The sequence below is a fragment of the Rana temporaria genome, unplaced genomic scaffold (assembly GCF_905171775.1).
Source record: "Rana temporaria unplaced genomic scaffold, aRanTem1.1, whole genome shotgun sequence".
Lineage (NCBI taxonomy): Eukaryota > Metazoa > Chordata > Amphibia > Anura > Ranidae > Rana > Rana temporaria.
This window is the reverse complement of record NW_024404635.1, coordinates 1,287-13,787: the sequence shown is the minus strand read 5'-3', so window position 1 is coordinate 13,787 and position 12,501 is coordinate 1,287. Positions and strand designations below refer to the sequence as shown.

The window sequence follows — 12,501 nt, the reverse complement described above, 5'->3', positions numbered from 1 at the left end:
ACCGATCACCCTCGAATGCCCAGGTATCGGATTAGGCACCTGAGCATTTGCACCAGCACTCGTGCAAATGCTCGGTATCGGTGCAACCCTAACAAAAACTATTGATAGACTTATAAATGCCTCCAGGTTCCTCCTGATGAAGTAGACCAGTGGTCATCAACCCTGTCCTGCAGGGCCCACTAACAGGCCAGGTTTTATGTATTACCTTGGGGCAGTGTTTCTCAATTCCAGTCCTCAGGCCCCCCCAACAGGTCAGGTTTTCCATTATTTTGCACAGGTGATTTGATCAGTTTCACTGCTTTAGAAATCACCACAGCCTTTTCATCTGAGGGAAATCCTGAAAACCTGACCTGTTGGGGGGGCCCCGAGGACTGGAATTGAGAAACACTGCCTTGGGGGAGATGCAGTCTAGAATACTGCAATCACTGAGGAGCAAATGATATCAGCTGTGATGTATTTCAGTTATCTTGCAAACCTGGCCTGTTAGTGGGCCCTGCAGGACAATGTTGATGACAACTGAAGTAGACTGTCGGTCTATGAGAGGCATAGAGAATCAATCCATCTTCCCATCAAGGAGTCTCATTTTACCCCTCTGCTGCCACCTCCTGGTGGACCTTTAGATGGGAGTTTATGGCAGGAGGTGTGGGTGGCATCCGAGTTACACAATCACTTTCACATGATCAGAAGGCTGTTCCATTGGCTCTCACACCGGGAGCTGCAAGTACGTTATCAACCCAGAAACCTCCCCCCCCCCCCCCCAGACACATGTGCAGTGTGTGGGGGGCGTTAAAGCTCACCGGGGGGAGGGGGGGATCAGAATTAGTGAGAACAGGGAGAGGGATCAGTGTCGGGGGGAAGCAATTACAGGCACGATGCCCTGTGTCTGTGTATCTCCCTGCAGCAGCTGAAAGCCTGCAGGAGGGGGAGAAACTGGCTTTCAACTGCTGCAGGGAGAGACACAGGGCATCTCCCCTTTGAGACATGGAAAGAGACAGAGGACACAGATTCCCCAGTCTCTTTCTCTGCAGGTCAGCTGCACCAAAGCTGAATGGACAGGAGACCACGGCTCCTCTTCATTCATAAACAGAAGCATTGTAAACATAGCTTACCATGCTCAGTTATGAATGTATAGTCAGTGATGTGCAATGACCGATTTACCGGCTCCTTCCTCTGCTCTCCATCCTGACAGATCTGGGGCGGGGGGACTGGAGGAGGCCACAGAGGGGGAGTGGAGGAGGCGCGAAGGAGGCCACGGATGGGGAACCGAGGAGGACACCGAAAGGGGGAACCGAGGAGGACACCGAAAGGGGGAACCGAGGAGGACACCGAAAGGGGGAACCGAGGAGGACACCGAAAGGGGGAACCGAGGAGGACACCGAAAGGGGGAACCGAGGAGGACACCGAAAGGGGGAACCGAAGAGGACACCGAAAGGGGGAACCGAAGAGGACACCGAAAGGGGGAACCGAAGAGGACACCGAAAGGGGGAACCGAAGAGGACACCGAAAGGGGGAACCGAAGAGGACACCGAAAGGGGGAACCGAAGAGGACACCGAAAGGGGGAACCGAAGAGGACACCGAAAGGGGGAACCGAAGAGGACACCGAAAGGGGGAACCGAAGAGGACACCGAAAGGGGGAACCGAGGAGGACACCGAAAGGGGGAACCGAGGAGGACACCGAAAGGGGGAACCGAGGAGGACACCGAAAGGGGGAACCGAGGAGGACACCGAAAGGGGGAACCGAGGAGGACACCGAAAGGGGGAACCGAAGAACCGAGGAGGACACCGAAAGGGGGAACCGAGGAGGACACCGAAAGGGGGAACCGAGGAGGACACCGAAAGGGGGAACCGAAGAACCGAGGAGGACACCGAAAGGGGGAACCGAGGAGGACACCGAAAGGGGGAACCGAGGAGGACACCGAAAGGGGGAACCGAGGAGGACACCGAAAGGGGGAACCGAGGAGGACACCGAAAGGGGGAACCGAGGAGGACACCGAAAGGGGGAACCGAGGAGGACACCGAAAGGGGGAACCGAAGAGGACACCGAAAGGGGGAACCGAAGAGGACACCGAAAGGGGGAACCGAAGAGGACACCGAAAGGGGGAACCGAAGAGGACACCGAAAGGGGGAACCGAAGAGGACACCGAAAGGGGGAACCGAAGAGGACACCGAAAGGGGGAACCGAAGAGGACACCGAAAGGGGGAACCGAGGAGGACACCGAAAGGGGGAACCGAAGAGGACACCGAAAGGGGGAACCGAAGAGGACACCGAAAGGGGGAACCGAAGAGGACACCGAAAGGGGGAACCGAAGAGGACACCGAAAGGGGGAACCGAAGAGGACACCGAAAGGGGGAACCGAAGAGGACACCGAAAGGGGGAACCGAAGAGGACACCGAAAGGGGGAACCGAAGAGGACACCGAAAGGGGGAACCGAAGAGGACACCGAAAGGGGGAACCGAAGAGGACACCGAAAGGGGGAACCGAAGAGGACACCGAAAGGGGGAACCGAAGAGGACACCGAAAGGGGGAACCGAAGAGGACACCGAAAGGGGGAACCGAAGAGGACACCGAAAGGGGGAACCGAGGAGGACACCGAAAGGGGGAACCGAGGAGGACACCGAAAGGGGGAACCGAGGAGGACACCGAAAGGGGGAACCGAGGAGGACACCGAAAGGGGAACCAAGGAGGACCAGAAGGACACAGTGGACAATCGGTGCGGTGGGGGGGTGGCATTACAAGCACTGATCTCCCTACCTACATAGATTTCAATAAAGTAGCTGAAAGCTGCGGGAGGGAGAGGAGGAGAAGCGACTGTCCGCTGCTTTATTGAAATCTATACAGGGAGATCAGTGCTTGTAACAGCCCCTATCGGCACACCGATCACCATCGACTGCCCAGGTATCGGATCAGGCATCTAGTACAAGTACTGGTGCAACCCTAATAAAAACTGTATTGATATACTTATAAATACCTCCAGGTTCCTCCTGATGAAGTAGACTGTCGGTCTAAGAAAGACAGAGAATCAATCCATCTTCCCATCAAGGAGTCTCATTTTACCCCCTCTGCCTGCCTCCTTCTGGTCCTGTAGGCGGAGTTTGACTTCAAGGCTATGTTCATACCTGTGCGGACGCACCCCGCAAGAAAGAAGTCCCTGCACGATTTTTGAAATCGCAGTCCGCATGGGAACCAAGGTGCGATTTCCCATTGTGGGTGGCGTAGCGTTGGGATTAATGCCACCCCACCAGCGGGTCTGCATTTCTCTGTGTGGGTGGTTGCGGCTGCCGGTATTGGTGTGGGGTCCCGCAGTGGCCCCATCCATACAGATGTGAACCTTGCCTAACTCAAACGTTTAATGTCCCTTTAGATTGTATGGGGGCAAGCTGGCACAAACTATTTACTATTCAAATTTTCCGGAGCTGAAGTGGTTAAATGAAACCCGGAGATCCGCTTTAAGAGCCGGTTCACACAGGGACGACTCAGCCGTCTGACAAGTCGCGCTCCGCTCTATTCAATGGAACCGTTTTAATAGGAGCGACGCAAGTCGCACCGACTTGGAAAGAGGTTCCTGTACGACTTTGGGGGTGACTTCCATTGACTTCAATACCGAAGTCATTTTGCAAGTTGCCTCTCAAGTCGTCTTGAGATCGCCTTGCCGAGTCGCCCCCCAAAGTCGTGCCGCCCCCGTGTGAATGACTGGGCTCTCAAATGTATACAGCGGTTCAGATGAGGAAGAGGTTAGGAAACAGTAAAACAATACTTTGTAGGTTTTTATAATTTTGTAATAAAAAAATGTAAGATAAATTTTTACAGTAACATTTGTATTGGGAGAGATTTTTTGGGGACCTCACAAGTCCCGCCCTTTTTCTTGGATACAACTTAGGATGGTTCCTCTATAAAACAAGTGCAGTTCTCAGTCTGTACACCTTTAAATCGGAGATACGGTGAGGAAAAGTCATTGGAGAAGAAGAAAGGTGCGAATATGAAGACCAGTAATGGAATGGAAGAGGTCCATACAGGAGAAGACGTGTCCCGTCACCTCCTCATGAAGACCAGGGCCTGGAATAGAAGATGAGAAGACGCGTCCCGTCACCTCCTCATGAAGACCAGGGCCTGAAATAGAAGATGAGAAGACGCGTCCCGTCACCTCCTCATGAAGACCAGGGCCTGAAATAGAAGATGAGAAGACGGGTCCCGTCACCTCCTCATGAAGACCAGGGCCTGGAATAGAAGATGAGAAGACGCGTCCCGTCACCTCCTCATGAAGACCAGGGCCTGAAATAGAAGATAAGACGGGTCCCGTCACCTCCTCCTGAAGGCCAGGGCCTGGAATAGAAGATAAGAAGACGGGTCCCGTCACCTCCTCATGAAGACCAGGGCCTGGAATAGAAGATGAGAAGACGCGTCCCGTCACCTCCTCATGAAGACCAGGACCTGAAATAGAAGATGAGAAGACGCGTCCCGTCACCTCCTCGTGAAGACCAGGGCCTGGAATAGAAGATGAGAAGACGCGTCCCGTCACCTCCTCGTGAAGACCAGGGCCTGGAATAGAAGATGAGAAGACGCGTCCCGTCACCTTCTCATGAAGACCAGGGCCTGGAATAGAAGATGAGAAGACGCGTCCCGTGACCTCCTCATGAAGACCAGGGCCTGGAATAGAAGATGAGAAGACGGTCCCTACACCTCCTCATGAAGACCAGGGCCTGGAATAGAAGATGAGAAGACGCGTCCCGTCACCTCCTCATGAAGACCAGGGCCTGGAATAGAAGATAAGAAAACGCGTCCCGTCACCTCCTCATGAAGACCAGGGCCTGGAATAGAAGATGTGTCTCATCACCTCCTCATAAAGTTCTTTTCCAAATCGGCGGCCGTCCGTTGGATCCCGTGAATGTTCCGTTTGACCCGGTCCTCCACGGAGGAGGAAGCGGCGCTCGCCAGCTTCATCTCATGCAGGAACTTGCTGTCCTTCCTCCGATGATCGGTCTTATCTTCTCGCTCGTCCTCCTGCTTGTACCTGCGTACGGCGTTTTCTCTTTCCACCTCCCTCTGCTTGGCGTCCTGCATCATCTCCAACCTGCGCCGCTCCAGCTCCTCGGCTGACATTTTCCTGGTGTAGCCGGACGCCTTCTGCCTCCGGTACGCTTCTTCTTTCTTCGGGGAAGGACTCCTCCTGGACTTGTGTTCAGTCTTAGATTTATGACTTCTGTCTCTTGATCGATCCCTACTTCTCGAGCCCTCCGGACTTCTCGAACGGTCCCTACGCTGCGCCTCTTCCCTCTTATGGCTTTTATTACGTTCCGGAACCTGCAGCCCGTATCCGGGAACCTTCTGACGAGGAGCCGGAGAGTGCGCCCGATGCTTGCGAGACCTCCGCTCCTCGCCGCTCTCCTCATCGCTGCCGCTAGAGCTGCTGGACCTCCTCTCCTTCTTCTGCTTCTTTTTCTTCTTCTTGTTCTTCTTCTCCAAGCTGCTCTGCAGCAATTCCCGAATTTTTTTCATCTTTACCGGATTGTTCAGGACCTCCCTCTTCTTCTCATCCTCCCGTTTCCTGATCATGAAGAGCGGATCCTCTCGGATCTTGTTGGAGATATCCAAGGCGGAGGTGGCCCCGGAAGAGGTGAATATGGATCCCGGGAGAAGCCCGGTCTCCTGGGACGGCCCCGATTCCGGATCCTGCATTTTGTCCAGGATGAACTTATCCACCGGGCGCCCCAGGAGGTACTCATCCCTGTTCACCATCCCCCCCGGCCCTTGGTACATCCAGTCTAACTTTTCGTCTTTTTTTTTCACGGCGCCGGTATCCTCTGCAAATTTCTGCATCTCCTCCCGGGCCCGTTCATCCCGCAGCTCCCGCTGCAGCTCCTCGATCTTCTTCTGTTCCGCCTCATGTCTCTGCTCCGCTTTCCACACCTTCTCCACATTGCGCAGCGTCTGCGGGTGCCAGCTCTTCTTCAGATTCAAATCTCCGCCCCCCATGGCTTAAAAACGTTTCGTCCGCTCGAGTCTCAAACGGGTGATGTCATCAGAAGTGGACGGAACTGGAAGGGGAAAGAACACACTCCTGTTAATCACGTGTCTAATCTTAAAGCATACATGAAGGTGATAATAAAAAAAAAAAAAAAAGACACAATCCGAATACAAAAACATGCTACTTCCCGCCCGGCCTATAGCAGAATGACGGCTGGGGCAGTGGTTCTGTGATTCTGACTGGACGCGATACGACGTCTTTCAGGATAACGAGCCGGTGATCGGTGTTGCGGTGTGTCAGTCTGACACACCGCAACTCCGATCTAGGCAAGGCTCCTTACCACCGGAGGCTCCTTACCACCTGATAAGCCGAGACCAATCACAGCTGACCGTCGCGTGAACTGGGAAGTGCCTGTAATCGGATTTCCTCGGTTCGCGCTGACAGGGTGAGCCGATCGACGCCTAGAGCTGGGCGATTTTTTTCTCCTAAAAAAAAAAATCTGAGATTTATAAAAAAAAAAAAAAAAATATAGAAATAATTATTTGATTTACGATTCGAATCAAGTTTTTTTTTTTGATGGACACCGCAACGGTCCCGAGGAGCTGCGGGAAGGAGTTTTTAGGCGGCGTACGGCCTCGCGGACTAGGCCAAAGCTGCGGCCTCGCCTAAAAACTCCTGCCAGCAGCTTCCTCAGGATCGGCGCGGCATCCGTAAAAAAAACAAAAAAAAAACAAATAATAATTTGATTCGAATCGTAAATCAAGTTTTTTGCCCTAAGTGCCAATCAATGAGCCCCATCAGTAATGCCTGTCGGTGCCCTTCAGATGCCAATCAGTAATGCCTGTCAGTAGCTCCTCATCAGTGCTCCCTATCCAGTGCCCATCAAGTCTACATATCAGTGCCCATCAGTGAAGGAGAAAACAACATTTTACAAATAGAAACTAAGAAAAAAAAAAATCATAATAATATAATAAATACATATATATATATATATATATATATAATCTGTATTTTTTGCTAGAAAATGACTCAGAATACCCAAATTTATATATATATATTAGCAGACACGCTAGGGAATAAAATGGCGGTCATTGTAATTTTTTATCTCGCACGGTATTTGCACAATACATTTTTCAAACGCTGTTTTTTTTTGGGGGGAAAAATTAAATGAATTAAAAAAAAAAAACGGTAAAGTTAGCCCAATTTTTTATTTTTCTTTGTATAATGTGAAAGATGAAGTTACGCCGAGTAAATAGATACCTAACAGGTCACCCTTCAAAATTGCGCACACTCGTGGAATGGCGCCAAACTTCGGTACTTAAAAGTCCTCATGGGGCGACACTTTTACTGGTTACATGTTTTGAGTTACAGAGGAGGTCTAGAATTATCGCTCTCGCTCCAACGCACGCGGCGATACATCACTTCTGTGGTCTGAACACCGTTTTCATATGTGGGCGGGACTTATGTACAGGGCTGTGGAGTCGGAGTCGAGGAGTCGGAGTCGGGGGAAATTTTGGGTACCTGGAGTCGGAGTCGGCAAACAATGCACCGACTCCGACTCAGACTCCTACTAAATTTAGATTGGAATAAAAAAAAAAAAAAAGCAAGTTTAAATGTCCCAATTCACAAAAAGTTATAATTAATGACTTCTCTACTGTAAGAATAAAGACCAATGCATGCAGTGCCTCACGTAACCGCAAAACGAACACGTTAAGTGACCGTGAAGAAGCGTGCTTTTCATGTGCTTCACTATATGGCACGCAACGCACAATTAGGAGCGGCAATACTTCTACTTTCCATAGTGTTGTGTTCTGCTTTTACAGGGAACGCAGCGTCCATGTGTAACCTAGCCTCTCACTCATAAGGGATTAAATAAATATGTTTTTTGCAGGACTAGAGAGTGAGACACTTGTATAAGTGAAGGGAATGGAGGGCCAATAGTTCAAGACTGAAGCTGTAAACCATTGGAAAAACTGCTGTCATTTAGGCTATAAAAACTTGTAAACTCCGATTGTTAGCTTAAACTTTAAACATGACTATGGGATTCTCCTAGGAAAATCATGTTTTAGAATAAATGCCCCTTCCTGGATCCTCCCACTGCTCTATGTTTTGTTTTTGTTCTAAAACAACCAAATAATGTGGTTTGTATTTTTGAACTGGTAAAGATCCTGTTCCTGATGTTTATGCCTGCTGCTACTATCCAGCCACTTGATTGATTAAAGCGGGAGTTCACCCATAAAACAATTTTTCCCCTTAGCTTCCTGCTCGTTTTGTCTAGGGGAATCGGCTAGTTGTTTTAAAATATGATCCGTACTTACCGTTTTCGAGATGCATCTTCTCCGTCGCTTCCGGGTATGGGTCTTCGGGAGCGGGCGTTCCTTCTTGATTGACAGTCTTCCGAGAGGCTTCCGACGGTCGCATCCATCGCGTCACTAGAAGCCGAACGTCGGTGCGGCTCTATACTGCGCACCGACGTTCGGCTTCTTTCGGAAAATCGTGACGCGATGGATGCGACCGTCGGAAGCCTCTCGGAAGCGGCGGAGAAGATGCATCTCGTAAACGGGTAAGTACAGCTCATATTTTAAAACAACTAGCCGATTCCCCTAGAGAAAACGAGCATCCATCTAAGGGGAAAAAGTGTCATGTGCGGGTGAACCCCCGCTTTAATAAAAAAAAATAATAAAACTTTGTTTTCATTGTGTTTGTCTTTTGCTTAAACTGTGCAATACAGTAGACTGTTGGCTTCCCAGCCAGTAGTCATGTGGTAGGTTGCGTTTCTTTCCCTCAAGGAATGTATAAAATACATTCGCATATTAATACAGAGGAGTCGGAGTCGGGGAGTCGGAAGTACATAAAACAGAGGAGTCGGAACATTTATCTACCGACTCCACAGCCCTGCTTATGTATGCGTTCGCTTCTACGTATGGGCACTTTAAAAAAAAAAAAAAAAAAAATATTTTTATTAAGTAAAATTAACCACTTAACGACCGCCCACTGTATGTATACGTCCTGTTTTTAAAGCTGAATATCTCGGTAACGGCAGCAGCTGCTGCCAGAACCGGGATATCCACCTTTACAGTGGGCTGCCGTGTAAACGATAACGGCGGTCTCCGCGGCGGATTCGCCGCTATCGGTGGCGGGAGAGGGGCCCCCCCCCCTCCCGCCGCTTTTCCGCGCCCTCCGCCGCTTACCGGAGCCATCGGTAGCGGCGGAGGAGATCGGATGCTGCCGCCTGGAGAGCGAGGACTTGAGTGAGGGCAAGATGGCCCCCACCCGTCCTCATAGCTCTGCTGGGCGGAAGTGACGTCAAAACGTCAGTCCCGCCCAGCCTCTTAAAGAGACAATTTTTTTTTTGTCATTTTTTTAAATGACAAATTTTCCTTTTTTTTTTTTTTTTTCTTGCATTGAAGCCCAAATATGAGATCTGAGGTCTTTTTGACCCCCAGATCTCATATTTAAGAGGACCTGTCATACTTTTTTCTATTACAAGGGATGTTTACATTCCTTGTAATAGGAATAAAAGTGATCATTTTTATTTATTTTTTTATTTCAGTGTAAAAAATAATAAAATTAATAAAAATACATAAGAAAACAAAAAAAAAAATTTTTTAAAGCGCCCCGTCCCGACGAGCTCGCGCGCAGAAGCGAACGCATACGCAAGTAGCGCCGCCATATGAAAACGGTATTCAAACCACACAAGTGAGGTATCGCCACGATCGTTAGAGCGAGAGCAATAATTATAGCCCTAGACCTACTCTGTAGCTCAAAAAATGCAACCTATAGAATTTTTTAAACGTCGCCTATCAAGATTTTTAAGGGTAAAAGTTTGACGCCGTGCCACGAGCGGGCGCAATTTTAAAGCGTGACATGTTGGGTATCATTTTACTCGGCGTAACATTATCTTTCACAATATATAAAAAAATTGGGCCAAATTTATTGTTGTCTTATTTTTTAATTCAAAAAAGTTAATTTTTTCCAAAAAAAGTGCGCTTGTAAGACCGCTGCGAAAATACGGTGTGACAAAAAGTATTGCGATGACCGCCATTTTATTCTCTAGGGTGTTAGAAAAAAAAATATATATAATTTTTGGGGGTTTTAAGTAATTTTCTAGCAAAAAAAAAACTGTTTTAGTCTTGTAAATCCCGAATCTGAAAAACAGGCTTGGGGCTTAAGTGGTTAACAATGTGATGACTTTTATTCCTATTATAAGGAATGTAAACATCCCGTGTAATAGGAATATGACATGACAGGTCCTCTTTACAGTGAGATATGGGGGCTGGGAAGCCAAAAAATAAAAGAAACCACAACTCCGGCTTCCCAGCCGAAGCGGCGCTGTGTTTTTTTTTTTTTAATGCAGAGGCCGGGCGTGACGTCATAACATCGCGCCCCCGGCCTCCGAACAATCATAGAGACTCCGGCGACTATCTGGTCCGCTGGAAATCTCTATGGTAGGCATCCGGGGGCCGGCGGATCCGTTCTCCGACTCACCGATCGCATCGGTGAGTCGGGAGAAGCACCGGAGGGTGGGACGTCCCCTCTCGCCGCCCGTAAGAACGATCAAGCGGCGGAACAGCCACTATGATCGTTCTTACGCTGCGCAGAATCGCCGGCTCTGAAAGACGACATGTGTGCACGCGATGTTTCGCCCCTCCCTCCCGAGGCCGACTCGGTCCTCGGATCCTGCCGTCGCCATCTTCGGTAAAAGGGAATCAGGAAATGAAGCGTTGCGGCTTCACTTCCCCGGTTCCCTACTGCGCGAGTCGCACTGCGAAATCGAAAAAGGTCCCACGCTGTCTTCTGGGACCCGTGTGTCTCCCTTCCACGAGCGGGGGCGCAATTGTGACGCGTTGGGTATCAATTTACTTGTATGCGATAGAACATCCTCCCCCCCCCCCAGTCACAGCAGCTTCCTATCCTCCTCCCCCTCCCCCCCAATACAGGCCCAAATCCTCACCGCTTCCCCTCACCCACAATTCTCGGATCACACAATATAATCATCACTCACCGGGAACAGACGAGGCTCCCCCGCCGTGTATTCTCCACCCGGAACCGTCTCAGCTCTCCTCAGCTTCTACCAAACCACAACAAGGCCACACAAACACCGGAAACGAGGCTTGGATTGGCTCAGAACCAGACTTAGCCACAACCCAAAACGAGGCTTGAATTGACTCAGAGCGAGGCTATGATCGGCTCAGAACGAAGCTTCGATACGCCCACATCGAGGCTTGGATTGGCTCAGAGCGAAACTTACCTACAACCCAAAACGAGGCTTGAGTTAACTCAGAACGAGGCTTGAATACGCCCACATCGAGGCTTGAATTAGCTCAGAACGAGACCTAAGTCACAACCCAAAACGAGGCTTGGATTGACTCAGAACGAGGCTAAGATCAGCTCAGAACGAGGCTTGATCATTAGCAAAAAAAAAAAAACAAGAAAAGGTGTTTCGTCAGATTTGGCGACCCGTCAGAATTGGTAAGGGAAGTGACGTCGCCGCCATCTTGCTACACCCCGCACTCCTCCAAAGTAAAGGATGGGAAATTCTGAGAAGGGGGAAAGCGGGCGTCTTGTTACACCCACCTGAGTTTTTTTTAATTTACACTTATTTTTAAACAGGAAAGTGAGTTTATATAGTGACATACAGTGCTCAGAAATCCGTCTGATTGGTTAGATATTGAATTTTAAAAGCAGCGGTGTTCTGTCAGATTAGCAAACCTGTGAAGATGAGCAAGGCTTGCCGCTGCAGTGTCACTCCCTATCACAGAATGCTGCGGAAGTGACGTTTTTTCGCCGCCATCTTGCTACACCCCACACTCCTGGACAGTAAAGATAGAGTGTGAAGGGGCAAGCGGACATCTTGTTACACCCACCGGAGTTTTAGATTTGAGACTTATTTTCAACACAAAACAGAGTTTATGTGCTTAAAGACAGTATTGGTAAATCCGACGGACTGTTTAAATGTTAAATGTTGAAAGCAGCAGCAAACCTGATGACCTCACATGTTTGCTCATGTGACAAAACACCTCTGATTTTCACATTTAACATCTAAACAGTCCGTCGGATTTAAAAACACTGTATTTAAGCATATAAGATCCGTTTTGTGTTGAAAATAACTGTGAAATCTAAAACTCAGATGGGTGTAACAAGATGTCTGCTCGCCCCCTTCACACTCTATCATTACTGTGCAATGGTGTGGAGTGTAGCAAGATGGCGGCGACGGAACGTCACTTCCGGAGCAATCTGTGATGGGGAGCCGAATGTGACAAGACACCCTGTCACAGATTGCTCCGGAAGTGACGTTTCGTCGCCGCCCCACACCATTGCACAGTAATGATAGAGTGTGAAGGGGCAAGCGGACATCTTGTTACACCCACCGGAGTTTTAGATTTCACAGTTATTTTCAACACAAAACGGAGCTTATATGCTTACATACAGCGTTTGTAAATCCGACGGACTGTTTACATGTTAAATTTTTAACCACTTCCTTACTGGGCACTTAAACCCCCTTCCTGCCCAGATGACTTTTTGCGATTCGGCACT

At 49.4% G+C, this 12,501-nt stretch overlaps 1 protein-coding gene across 4 annotated transcripts; it reads right to left on the bottom strand.

Moving 5' to 3' along the window:
* Positions 1–3,753: 3,753 nt before the first annotated feature.
* CWC25 (CWC25 spliceosome associated protein homolog) lies at positions 3,754–11,079 on the bottom strand. Of its 4 annotated transcripts, none has more exons than XM_040334793.1 (4): positions 10,970–11,079; positions 4,680–6,034; positions 4,198–4,251; positions 3,754–4,035 (listed from the first exon to the last, which is right to left on the bottom strand). In XM_040334793.1, the coding sequence occupies exon 2, from the start codon at positions 5,970–5,972 to the stop codon at positions 4,830–4,832; it is 1,143 nt and encodes a 380-aa protein (XP_040190727.1). In that variant the 5' UTR covers positions 5,973–6,034; positions 10,970–11,079; the 3' UTR covers positions 3,754–4,035; positions 4,198–4,251; positions 4,680–4,829. The 4 variants fall into 4 exon arrangements, with proteins under 4 accessions (XP_040190727.1, XP_040190725.1, XP_040190726.1 ...); XM_040334791.1 differs by having other exon boundaries at positions 3,754–4,251; positions 4,680–4,787; positions 4,834–6,034; XM_040334792.1 differs by having other exon boundaries at positions 3,754–4,251; positions 4,680–4,733; positions 4,834–6,034.
* Positions 11,080–12,501: the final 1,422 nt, after the last annotated feature.